This window comes from Pogona vitticeps, chromosome 10 (assembly GCF_051106095.1).
Source record: "Pogona vitticeps strain Pit_001003342236 chromosome 10, PviZW2.1, whole genome shotgun sequence".
NCBI classification, from domain to species: domain Eukaryota; kingdom Metazoa; phylum Chordata; class Lepidosauria; order Squamata; family Agamidae; genus Pogona; species Pogona vitticeps.
The window spans coordinates 8,268,642-8,281,458 of record NC_135792.1 but is presented as its reverse complement, the minus strand read 5'-3'; the positions used below and the strand labels follow the sequence as shown (position 1 = coordinate 8,281,458).

At 44.4% G+C, this 12,817-nt stretch overlaps 1 protein-coding gene across 4 annotated transcripts in view; it reads right to left on the bottom strand.

The window, feature by feature from the left end:
• Window positions 1-304: 304 nt before the first annotated feature.
• The window catches only part of CRISPLD2 (cysteine rich secretory protein LCCL domain containing 2), a 50,100-nt gene continuing 37,587 nt past the window's right edge, over window positions 305-12,817 (bottom strand). For 2 of the 4 annotated variants that reach the window (XM_072980456.2, XM_078380493.1), the window contains exons 12-15: window positions 11,868-11,940; window positions 11,276-11,351; window positions 5,512-5,645; window positions 305-3,074 (exon numbers count right to left, since the gene is read on the bottom strand). In XM_072980456.2, the coding sequence (XP_072836557.2) occupies window positions 3,020-3,074; window positions 5,512-5,645; window positions 11,276-11,351; window positions 11,868-11,940 (338 nt within the window). In that variant the 3' untranslated portion in view covers window positions 305-3,019. Of the gene's footprint in view, window positions 3,075-5,511; window positions 5,646-10,978; window positions 11,352-11,867; window positions 11,941-12,817 lie in introns of those variants that run through there. The other 2 variants (XM_072980455.2, XM_072980454.2) reach the window with 2 other exon arrangements.

Sequence of the window (12,817 nt, the reverse complement as noted above, 5' to 3'; positions counted from 1 at the left end):
TTTCTTGGAATCTGAATCCCATGTTTACCCTTCTGAACCCAAAAGCGTGGGGATGAGAATGGTACACGGTGTAAGAGGTAACACTGTCACAATCTCCTCTTAAAAATAAAGGCCTCTATGTCGCACTAGGGACATTCCCAGTGTTCAGAACATTAGTTTACATGGGGTTATTCTATTTCAAGGAGAGCTGTAGCTGCATGAATTCCTGGGAGGGCTGTCATAAGTTTCGTCATATACATATGGAAAGCCGACAGCACAAAACCTGGGAGACTGTTTTAAAGCAAACAAGTTACTGGCTGGACGGTTTGATTTCATTCTCAAAGTTTTTATTTTCACAAATGCCATAAATCACGCTGGCAAGGAACAGGGCTAGCTATTTTTTTTTTCCATCTTGATATTTTACCGAAGGTGGAAGGGGAGCAGTCCCATGGAAACCCAGAAACCCAGCCCGTCGAACGGAACATGCAGAGCCAAAACGAAGCCATTTACAGGAAAGATTTTTTTACAGAGCAAATAGTACAAAATACACCGTTTTTCACAGAAAAAAAAGCAAATATACAAAAACGGCAGACTGTCGCTGCCCAGAGATCAAATCTATGCAGTTCCATGTGTGAGACTAAAAGACAGAAAATATATCCTTAGAAGGGAAAGGCTATTCCTGGTTCTGTTAGTTTCGTACTTGAATGCACCCACTAGAATATTGTTTTTAATAAAATGACAATGGCCATGCACATTTTCCCCATGTGTTCCTTTCCCAGAGACCGTGGCAAAGCCAAAAGGTTCCACTATTCTATAATTATTTCTATTGCATTTGGGTCGCTAGCTGGGGCACTCACAGTCAAATCTGGATATATTATTGATGAAGGAACGCTGCCAAAACAATGGTCCCCAACCATGGGTCCCCAGATGGGACTAAAATTCCCAGAAAACCTTCACCAGTAATTGTACTGCCCAGGATTTCTGGGAGTTGTAGTCCAAGAACACCTGAGGATGTGAGGTTGGGAAGCACTGCACTAAAAGATCCAATACAGACTTGTACCCAAGACAGTTTGGAGTCTGTTCTAATATGGAGCACAATTCTGCCCTTAAAGGCCTTTCGGCCTCGGTATACAACCATGACAGCATCGCCATGCGCAGGCGCATGGAGTCCTTTCTCTAGCCGGTTTGCAACTGAACTCTCCTCTGTCCCCTTGTCAGCTCTGATCATCAGCATGAAAGAGGGAATGGGAAGTTCTTCCATGCCTTTATATCAGTGGTTCTCAACCTGACGTCCCCAGATGTTCTTAGACTACAACTCCCAAAAATGCTGACCAGCACAGCGAGTGGCGAAAACTTTGGGGAGTTTTAGCCCAAAAACATCTAGGGAAGCAAAGGTTGGAAACCACTGTCTTATACGATTGCTGATCAGAGGCCACAGAGCCATGCATATGATGATTACATCATTGCCTCACCCCCAGGTCTCAATATTTCCAAATCACTGGAGATATTGATCAAATCATTTTGGATGGTTCCTTGAGTGTATAGCTAAGGGAGAGGGATCCCCAACCCAAATCAACACCAAAGCCCATCTGATTTGTTTGCAGTGTGTGCTTGTGTTGATGACATTCAACAGACTGGAATTACATGTTCCACATACACCATTCAGATGTGGCTTGAGATCTTGGTTTGATATGTAAATACAATATAACCAGATCTGCATAAGAGAAACAAGCAAGTTTTGGGGACCTCGGTCATAGATGTCATTTTAAAGGGTGGAAATATTACAACATTCTTAACCTCTAAACCCTAGAATAACTGTATGGATGTTGGAGTGCATCTACACTACCCAGTTATTGCAGCTTGATAGCACTTTAACCATCCTGACTGCATCCTACATAATCCTGGGGCTTAGGATTTGCGCTGGAGAATTTTGGGCTCCTGAACTACAGCCCATAATCCTATTGACATCAACAAACTTCAAATCCCAGCATTCTTTAGCACAGGGCCCTGGCAGCTAAAGTGCTATCAAACTGCCATCACTCTACAGGCTAGCACCATTCATAATGAAAACATTTCCATGTAATATGTGTGTATGTTTTGAGTACAAAAAAAAACCCAGACCAGCTTTAGTAGCTTTGTATAATTATATATGTTGCAGTTAATCCCGATGCACTTATTTAAAATAAAGCCTCCCATCTGTACAAACAGGAAAGCCGAAGTGAAACGCCCTTAACGTTTCCGAGAAAAAGAAAGATCAGCTTTCAGTGACCACTGCTTAGCTGAGATATGATCAGCTCTGCTGAATACAATAAATTGCATTTAATTGTAAATAACACCATGCCATCAAATGTACTGTGGATGAAAATGTGCCTAGGCAGGGGTCTCAATTTCTTCTTGCTAACAACACCCCCTACCGTCTTAATGTCCTGTAATTGTTTGGCCAGCAAACTCGACTATTTTGCCATTTTTGTTTAAGATCTATTCCTAGTTTCCAGAATGGTTGCTGTTTCACAAGATTCTTTCTCTTTCATCAACTTCATAAACTTTTTTCCAGGTCTACAGAACCTCTGCACTGAGGGTGTCAAGACAGCACTTAAATCTGTCTGGCTACCAATGAAGCCAAGAGCCACCAGAGTGACCTGGATTCTCTCCTCAAACACAGAAGATATTTCTAAAACATGGAGGTGGTACAGTTTTCCTAAGGAGCAGCCTTGAAGTTGGAGAAGTACGAAACACACTCTTTGAGCAATCAAAGCAGCGCATCTGGTGGAGGAGAAGTGTTGTAGACCTGCAACTTTGGCTAAATGACCTAAACATTTGAATGTAAATAATAATAATAATAATTAAAAAAACACTGAGTGGGATGTGGAGAGTTAAATCCGAACTTGAGTCTTGTGGCCATCTTTGTCCTCCTTTCAAGAGTTTTGGCTATTTGGGCCTCGTCAGGTATTGGCCAAGATGAACACCATCATCTGTAAGTTCTCCTTAGGTACAGTGCAGTATGGGCCTCCCGGCAGAAAGGTTTCCTTGGCTTGGAAGCTTATTGCTTTACGGCAAAGATTCGGAAGGCTTTCCCATCTCGTGGGGTCTTTAAGCTGGAAAGAGAGAATCAAAATTAAGTCAAAGTGAAGAAAACCCTAAGAGCATAAATGCTGTTTTCTGTTTTGATATTAATGGAGAGGGAAAGACAAGAAAAAGGACAAGAGTTAGGAAAGAGGGGGGAAAGAAAGAATAGAGACAATGAGAAACTACTGGGTTATCACAAGGATCTAAAAATTCCTAATCTGCATGAAGCTGGTATTTCTGTAAAGGACCAATATGCCACAACATATCCTCCATGAATCTGTCTAACCCTGCGAGCTACATAGTGCAGAGGTTAAACTGCAGTGCTGCAGTCAAGCTTCTGCTCTTGACCTGAATTCGATTCTGCTGGGTTCAGGTTGATGGCTCAGGGTTGACTCAGCCTTCCAGTGTTAGTAAAATGAATACCCAGCTTAAGTGGTAGGCAATGTGTCGTTTGCAAAATTATGTTGTAAACCACCCAGACAGTGTTCTAGCACTATAGAGTGGTATATAAATCAACATTACAACTGGTACAACAACGTGCGATCAGGAAAAAAAATCAGCTGGAAATTCTGTATGCATCCCATTCCTCCAAACCAAAGGGTTTCGTAGCACAATAATTCCCCCCCCCCCATGCTCCAATTTTTCTCCCCCACCTTGACATTCCTCTTGCTGTTCCCTTTTCTCTGCAGCAAAGTAAAAACAAACATATCCAAAAGGGCCTCGGAACATCTGCAATCCACTGCAGGCCCGAAACCGGGCTATTCTCCCAAAAGTTTTTGTGCCAGCTATCTTGGGATATTTCCAGCAGCCTTTCCTCCCTGAGAAAGGATGCAGGGAGGTCTCATGGAGGACTGGGAAGAAAAGAAGCAAAGCACAGCCCAAGGAGACCTTTTCCCACGAGGTCCTTTGGGACTTGGGGCCGAGGTGCCGAGCCCAAATCTACAGAAGGAACATGAAGGTCCCCAAACACAGCCAGCTTGGTGGACAGTCTCCTGAAATGACCAATGGCCTGTGTGTTACTATCGAAAGAGAGTCACATCCAGATTCTGAAATGACATTATCGACAGCATGGGAGCAAAGGGAGCAAGGATAGAGATATTGCGCTTGGCCTTGTAAATACACCTGGAGTTCACCGGCTGCTTCAAAACGGGCTTATACAGCCGTACACAAAGAGATAACCCTGGAGCTGTATGACCCATCCCACAACAGAGTAGAAATGACAAATGGTCAGATTCCAGAGAATTTACCAAATGGAACAGCTGAGGAGGGTTTGGCCAATTCTAGGGTAGGATTCCTGAGAAGGAAATCCTCATTATGAGGGGAAAGGCGTCCTCTGGATTCCACAGAACTGCCACCATTGCAGAAGGAAATACAGTTGCAAAATATTGCACCACCCTGAGGTGACGGATGGATGGTTCTTCTAACCATTAGCTGGTCACATTAACTCTCTTCTCAGATAAGGCAGGAAGAGGGATCATTTCCCAGTAAAGCCATTATTTCATTTTTCAACCCATTACCCTTTAGAGGCATTGGACTCCAATGGCCCTAATCCCAGGGCCCAGTATTTTACAGGTTAGGGTCTAACACACTTGCAGGGCACCAGATTTGGAAAGTCGCCCCAGCCTACATCTTCCCCGGCTTCATCGTTGTTAATAAACTGCTTTCAGTCACCCTTGTGGGGTACCGTTTAATGGAATGAATTGAAAATTTATGAAACCCTCTGTTACAAAACGTGCGGATTAGCCATCAGTCTAGATGTCTTAAACCGTGGATTAGGACCCTCTGAGTGCCATCTGTGGGGATCAAGTACAGTGGTGCCTTGCTTAACGATTGCCCCGCATTACGACAAATCCGCTTTACGATGATCTTTTTGCGATCACAATTGCGATTGCAAAACGATGGTCTAAATGGGGGAATTTCACTTAGCGATGATTGGTTCCCTGCTTCTGGAACCAATTTTTGCTTTACGACGATCAAAAACAGCTGATCATCGGGTTTTCAAAATGGCCATCGGGTGCTTAAAATGGCTCCCTGCTGTGCTTAGAGACGGATTCCACCACCCCGATCAAGGAATGGAACCCATGAGGTCCCAGGCCAAATATCTCCTTCTTAAAGAGGCAATCTGATCCACCGGATTGCCGCAGGATTTTCCCACCTGATCGCATCTCCTCCCCCATCGCAGCATCATTGAATGACTTCCCAGTTTTTGTACAGATCCTGGCAGGAAGAGTTTTAAGCCAAAAAACACACGGTGGCCACCATCTGGCCCTCATGGCAGCTGGAATGGAAGCCCAAGAATCTCTCGGAATTTCAACAAAGGCTGAAAGAAGTTCCCCAGATCTTAAATGAGATGGACCTTTGCCCTGATCCTTCGGGGCTCTTACATTTCTTCGTGGCGCAACATGGAGAACAACCAAAGAGCCCCCCCCCCAAGGGTCGTCCATAGAAAAGAGAGGCTGCCCTTACCTTTCGGATCGGATTCCATTCTTCAAGGAGCCACTGTAGTATTTCTTCTTGTCCACAGGCATCACATCTATGTAGCCGCCCTCCTGGTTCCCAATGACCCCAGCATGCACTGCAGCTTTGCAGATACTGGAATTCTGGGGGGGGGGCAAAAAAAGGAGAATAATTGATATAAGAGAGGAACACAGAAGCTCCCTGGCATAAGGAGTCCCATTTCTTTATTTCTTGGAGGTTTTCAGTAAAGAAACAAACCACACTCCTAATTCTGTCATTCTGGTAAAAAGACAATAATGCTGGAAAAAGTTGAAGACAGCAGGAGAAGAGGAAATGAGATGCTTTAGGTCAATAAAAGAAGTCCCAGCTTTGGGTTTGTAAGACTTGGACATAGCAAGACCTTTAGGAGGCCACTTAGAAGGTCAGAAGTGACTTGACAGCACACAAAAAGAGCAGGAAATTCAAAACCAATACCATCACCAGGCCCTAAGCCAAACGTGTTTATGTGTGTGTTGTGCATATATGTGTGTGTATATATGTATGTACACATAGTAGGACTCCCCTTCTCTGTGGGATCAGTATCCACAGATTCACTTACCCACTGGCTGAAAATATACTAAATAAAAAAACCTCAGGAATACCTACTTATATGCCAGAACCGTATTTGTCAGAACTGGCCACTAGAAGGAACTAGAGACCACGCAATATGTCATGTTTGATACATCCACATTTTTCATCAGCCAAAGGGTGGGAGGGCTTGGAACCAACTCCCTGCAAATACCATGGTCCTACTCCACATTCTCCAATTTGTTTGTCCCAGTTTATTCTAGCTTGAACGAAAAGTTACTAAAAAATCAAGTCAAGCCGTGAAAGGACAGATCAATCCTTGCCGGATGGCTATATCCCCGAGCTATTCAAGAAATACGTAATACCACCAAAGCTGCGAAAAAACCCAATCTTGCGAGATCCTCGAGGATTGATAGATGCCTAGCAGGAGAGGATCAAAGAAAAATCACAGTTCAGTCCCTGCCAGTGACTTCCGACAAGGAGCTCCTGCATTTCCACTTTTGTGTCTTTACAATTCTGAGCGTACAGGAGTCACAAAAATAAAGGAATGTATGCCACTTACATATAGTATAGATAAGCCGCACAGACATACAGACACCTTGAAGGTCAAGGCCTCCATCCCTCCCCCACCCGAGCCGTAAAAGGCAGGTCCTTTTTTTTTTTTTGCCTTCCCCCCCCCCCCCCCGATTTATCATGGCCTCTGGTGCTGGCAGCTTTGGCCACGTTTCAGCTGCCAGTCGGAGGTCTGGTTTCTATATATGGTCAAGGAGAGCGAAGGAGCACTGTTAAAACAGATATGCTTTGAATTCGCCCCAGTGCACAGTCCCAAAGAATCTCAGAATTGGCTCGTAAAAATCTCCCTGCCCTGAAGGGACTTGAACGGGCTATCCCATAATACTCCATCGACCAGGAAGTCTTGCTCTCCAACATTCTTTGGGGAAAAAAAAGGATTACTTCTGCTCCGTTCCTTGCAAAAAGCGTCCTCGGAAAAGCCAACACACGCATACATACATGCACGCACACACGGCCTCTAGTGTTACTCTGTGTTTTGTCTTGACCCCTTACTTGCTCTCCTTCTCCAGAAGATCTTCCTTATCTTTGTTAACAATTTGCAAAGCCATCAGAAGATGAGCATTGCAGGAGAAGAAAGAATTTCACCCCCTCCTTTCATTAAAAACACCAAGAGACTGCCAAGCAGCTGATTTTTTTCTCTACCCTCCTTCCATGATCAGATTTTGGCTTGCTTTTTTGAATGTCTAGCCAAGAATGTGGGACGGGACCACAAATACATAAGAATAGTTCTGAGAAATCTAGTGTAGCAGTAATGCAGGAAGGCCTGAGTTCAAATCTTGTTTTAGCAACATATTTACCATGTCTTCTTAATGTTTATTTTAAAGGCAGAAACAGACATTATAGATGTCCGGTGATTAGAGCGGAAAGCACACTTATTCTGGTAACTTCAGGCAGAATTTTGTGTTTGAGGAATTAGATTGAAAAGGAATCCCATGCTTTTGTTTTGAAGACCAAACAAAAAATGAAGCAAACCGTTTCAAATTACACAAGGAGAGAAAAATGACTGCTGCGCACTCTGACTCTTTCAGCAGTTAAGGAATTCTCTTTTTGAATCATGGATCATCTATATTGTCCAGTTTTGCCCTTTAGGCTCCCCCTTTAAAATACTTGCTTGGGATAGCTAGAAAAGTAGTTAGGGCCCTTTACTTTTAGTTATTGTGATTAAAATTACAACTACCTTGGCTGAAATTATTTCTGCCACATAACTATTCTCACCATTCGGCATATTGCTATTCTTTACATGCTCATCCTACTTTCCCACAGAGGAACAGCACTCCAAGCTGCTTACAAACAACATTTAAAACAGATTGAAAACAAGTTAAGACAAATTAAACTATGAAACAGTTACACTACCAGAACAATCAAACAATTATCATCTATGCAGTGTTCGGCAGACACTGGAAGAATGTAAATGGCTTCTTTGGTGAGATGTGATTTCGCTGTTCTTCTGAAAAGCTGTGGAAGCATGAAGGTGTGGAAGCAGAAGTGGACCGACGGTCCGAAGACACCATTTCCCAGAGGGAGAGGCCGGGAGGGCAACGCGAGGCCAGGGAAGGCTTTGCAGCAGCAATAACCGTAGAGTTCTGATTTTAAAGGAAGTCACAAGCAACGTGTGTGGACTCCACGGGGGGTGGGGTGGTGCTTACAATGGCAGCCGTTGACACCACCCTTCCCAAAGATCAAAGTTTCTCCCTTTGGGGTTTGCAGCATGACCCCGGGGTTTCCATTGGTGATTAAAATTAAAAAGTAAAACAAGCGAGCCTCAGCTTGCAAGCTTCCGCTGGCAGGAAATCTCAACCCTGGTTAATTACCTAACAAAGGAGAAGCTGACAACAGGAGTGAGAGCTGTTTTCCATCTTTCCACAGCAAAAATTCTCACACACATTTCATCCATTTTCCAGAATAGGGGTGGGGCGGGAGCAAAGGGGAGCTCTCGTCTCTCCCCACATGCCCCAACACCACCTGTGACCCCCCCACACACAAAGCCATTGTCCAGAGATGGGTCTCCTTTGTAGATCTTCTCCCCTGGACGTTCGTTTACACAAACAAGAGCATTCCTTATTGCCATGCCTTACAAATTATCTTTTTCTTCTGATTGACCTTCAGGAGGTAACATGTGCCGTTTCCTGACACAGACACAGAGCGTTGAAAGAACAGTGCCCATGGCCAAGGTAGGAATTGAACTCATGTCTCCTGAGTCCTAGTTAGGCATGATTCGTATTCATATCCCTCGAGATAAAAATACAAATAGTGGCACCACAGGGGCCACAGAGGTCTATTCTCTCCCGTCAGAACCACTCAGTCCACCCACCAGTCACCATGCAGTGCTGGGGTCCTTCGTCATCGTGGTCATGCCAATCATGAAAGAAGCCCAGCTGCCTTTTCCCCACCTCCCCATGCAACTGACCGCTCTGGCAAGGAGGTGAGACTCCCCACTCAGCTGATGAGTGGTCGGCTGCTCAGGGAGGTAGGGAAGAGCCAGCCAGGCTCCTTCTGCAATTGACATGATGACAAAGGACCCCAGCACTGTGAAGTGATCAGTGAGTGGGCCGGGAAGTTCTGGGGGGAGGGAATGGGCCTCCGTGGCAACTGTGGTGCCAATATTTGTATTCATACCCCTAAGGATACGAATACGAACAGCCCATGTCTAATCTTAGTCCGCCACTCTGTCTGTCTCCATCACTCTTCTACACCACAATGTTTCTCCAATATCTTGACTATGTACACTTCTACCCAGTCTGTCCTCCAATGAGTTCAAGGTTCTAATCCTCTCCTTTTTATCCTCACAACAGCTCTGTGAGAAGAGCATGAATAGCTGAAAGCCAGCCACTAATCTCCATGGCCTCATGGGCATTAGAATCCCTCTAATCCAACGCTAGCCACTAGAGATGGGCACAAGCCACTGGTTTGGTGGTTCGTGCCAGTTCAGCTGTTGGCCCAAAAGGTGTTCCACATTTCCGAGCCCCACCTCCTCTGGCAGCCACCCACTCAGAGGCAGCACTTAGAGGAGGCAGGGCAGGGAAACTAGAACTCAACCTCCAAGTGGGCGCCTGCTGAAGGAGGTGGGCTCAGAACCATGGAACATCTGCTGGGCCAACAGTTAAAAAAGAAGGAACCATCAAACTAGCTTTTCGTGCCCATCTCTCTGTAGCCACTAGCCACAGTGGCATGTGCATATGACCTTATTTAAGAAATCAAGCTTTTACCCTTTAAGCTATGCCCCAGCCACTACACCTCAGCCTTAAGTCTGCTCAGTCTCTAGATTTCCCTCTCTTTGATGGGGTGGCCCTGTATCCTCCTTTAGAGAGGGCACCACTCCGTTTGAAGCAAACTTCTCATTTAAAGATGAAAAACCGTAACAAAGAAGAACGGGGCTCTTAAAGAAGAGAGTCCCTTTGGAACACCTGTAGAGCAGACCAAGTATGCAGATCCCCTGGTCCTTCCCAATGTGATGACATGCACGGTGTTTCTATTTAAACTATAGTAATCATTTCAAAATAGTCATCTGTCCAAAAAAATGTGCAATTTTTATGCAATTTCTTGCTCTTTTTCTCTCTGTTTTGGGTGACCCACAAGCATGCACCACTCCTCTCAGAGAGAGAGAGAGAGAGAGAGAGAGAGAGAGAGCATGTACAGACTTCTAAACTCTGTTTGCCCTTCTTTTGGACTTAAACAATTCCTTATCGAATGGAAAACCCAGCCGGATAAGATCTCTAGCCCATGGGGAAGGCAGGTTGCAATGTATTTCAACAGAGCTTTCTTTCCTTACTCCTCACTTCGCTCTATTTTGGAAACCACCGACGGCCATGCCTTACTCCCTGTGGAGATGCAAACCAAATCTCCGCCACTGGAAATCACTATTATACAGACATCTGACCATCTGGCTTTGATGATAAGGTTGGGCCCCCATTTGACTCTTTTCTCCCTCAGGTCACGCAAGCCTTCCCAGTGTCTTGGAGTGCTGCTCTGGCATGTTTGCGGTCTCATTATTTTCCCATCGGGCTCTTCAGTGCGCTTCCAAAACTACCGTGACCTGATGTTCTTGCAAACAAACCTTCCACACAGGGCAAACTAAAATAGAATTGCTTATTTTTGCGGGGGAGAGACAGCAAGCTTTTTTTTTTTCCCCTAGAAGTCCTCCAGGCCAGAAAGAATGCTACTTGTTCCCTATGGATGCATCCCGCAGCCAAAAATAAAAAAAGCCATCCTCTAATTCATAATAATAATAATAATAAACATATGTCATCAGTCCATTCTGACTTATGGTGACCTTTTTCAGGGTTTTACAGGCAGAGAATACTCAGAAAGGAGCATTGTTAGCTTTAAATTCCACCTTTTAATGATGTAAGCCACCTTGGGTCCTTTTAAAATGCTGAAAAATATTTTAAATAAATGAATTATGTATTATTGTGATGTTTATGTTTTCTATTGGGGTTTTTTTTCCTGCAGGAAGGTGATAAAATGTTAAAAAGGAAGGAAGGAAGGAAGGAAGGAAGGAAGGAAGGAAGGAAGGCAGGAAGGAAGGCAGGAAGGCAGGAAGGCAGGCAGGCAGGCAGGCAGAGGTTGATGACAGCAACTGTATTTTCACTGTACAGCCCCTTTTGCCAAGTAGGAAGGAAAGAGGATTACTCACATCTGCGTAAACATTAGTGCCATAGACCGGGGCCCAGTAGGATGGCTCATCCTTGCAATATGCTGGACAGTAAGACCTAGAAAGCAAAGAATACTTTGTGATGGATCTAAAGGGTTTTTTTTTGTTTTTGTTTTTTGGCATTACAGCCCATGGACCCTCCCTATTTGTGAATGGTCCATAATTAGGAACACATCCTTCCTGGATTAGATTAAGAGTCAGTAGCAATTTTGAAAGTAGTTTAACACTGAACGGCCACAGAACGATCAAACTGGGAGCAGAAAGCACATCTGTTCCAGGAACTACTGTTAGACAATGAGAGTCAGGAAGTGGCTCAGCCAGTCTTGTGAATACTCAAGGTCTGTTCCTTCATTGGGGATCTCCACTGATATGAAGAATACTAGCCAAGCAGCAACTGTGGCTCCTTCATTGTCTCTTTGTTCTCACCTCAAAAAAAACCACATCACCAGCTAAGGGTAGCAGCCATTGACTCTAATCCAGCAGGCTGATGTCACACCATTTCAAGTGGGGGCCCTGCAGGGGAAAATCCAAGATGATTCTTATCCACATAGGAGAATAAAAACCCACAACTCACCTTGGGCAATGAGTGGCTGGCTTCCTGAACTGGCACAGCTCTTCCACTGTGGTGTAACAGTCCAGAGTCTGCACTGTGGGGACAAATAGAGAAGTGTAAACTGTGAAGCCATTATTTCAAGACATGCATGCATTTAACAGGGGTGATGCCAGGTCTATCTATCAGCTAGACACAGTGTCTTCTGTTGGAGCTTTTACAATCTCGCATGCTGCCTGTAGTAGGTCTTGCTGGGAGGAACCTTTCTGGCCTGAGATGACCGTCAATCTCTCCAGCACTAACCAATAATTCCTGACTCTGTATGCCTGTCTCAGAGAGGCGGGGCTGTCTCTCTGCTCTGTGTTCTTTGCCCTCTCTTCAGTCAGTTGAAGTCAATTGGTATCTTTTCGTTTGTCGCTAATCTGCTCACTACTCTTAAGTAATGAAACATTTTATTCTTTCTCCTACAAATGTGTCAGAGTGACTTAGGTGCCAGTTAATAAGAACTCTGAGGAAGATGTAACTATCATCCTCAGTGAGTCTCTATCCTTTTGCTAAAACAAATTTTTGCAGAGATTCAAAACTCTGCAGCATCATTTTGATCTATGCATTGATCCATGTCCTGCTTTCAACCACTATTTCAACTTCCTGCTATGCCCCAGAATGATGCTGGAGCGGGAGCATTTACACACTAGATGAGGACATTTTAAAAGGGGCTAGACGGTGTACGTGGGAGGTCAGGATCGAAAACTGAAGAACATCCAGGAATTCTCATTGCAAGGTACTCTAGCTTTTGCCCAAGGCTCACAAATGCAAAACTTGGAAAAGTTACTTTTTTTTACTACATCACTCAGATGCCAAAAAAAAAAAAAAAAAATTACTTTCTAAACTCTGGCTGAAGATGGACGCTCGTCTTGCGTGTTCATTCCAAAAAGGCAGCATTCTCTTCAGACAATTTTGGACAAGACAGATAT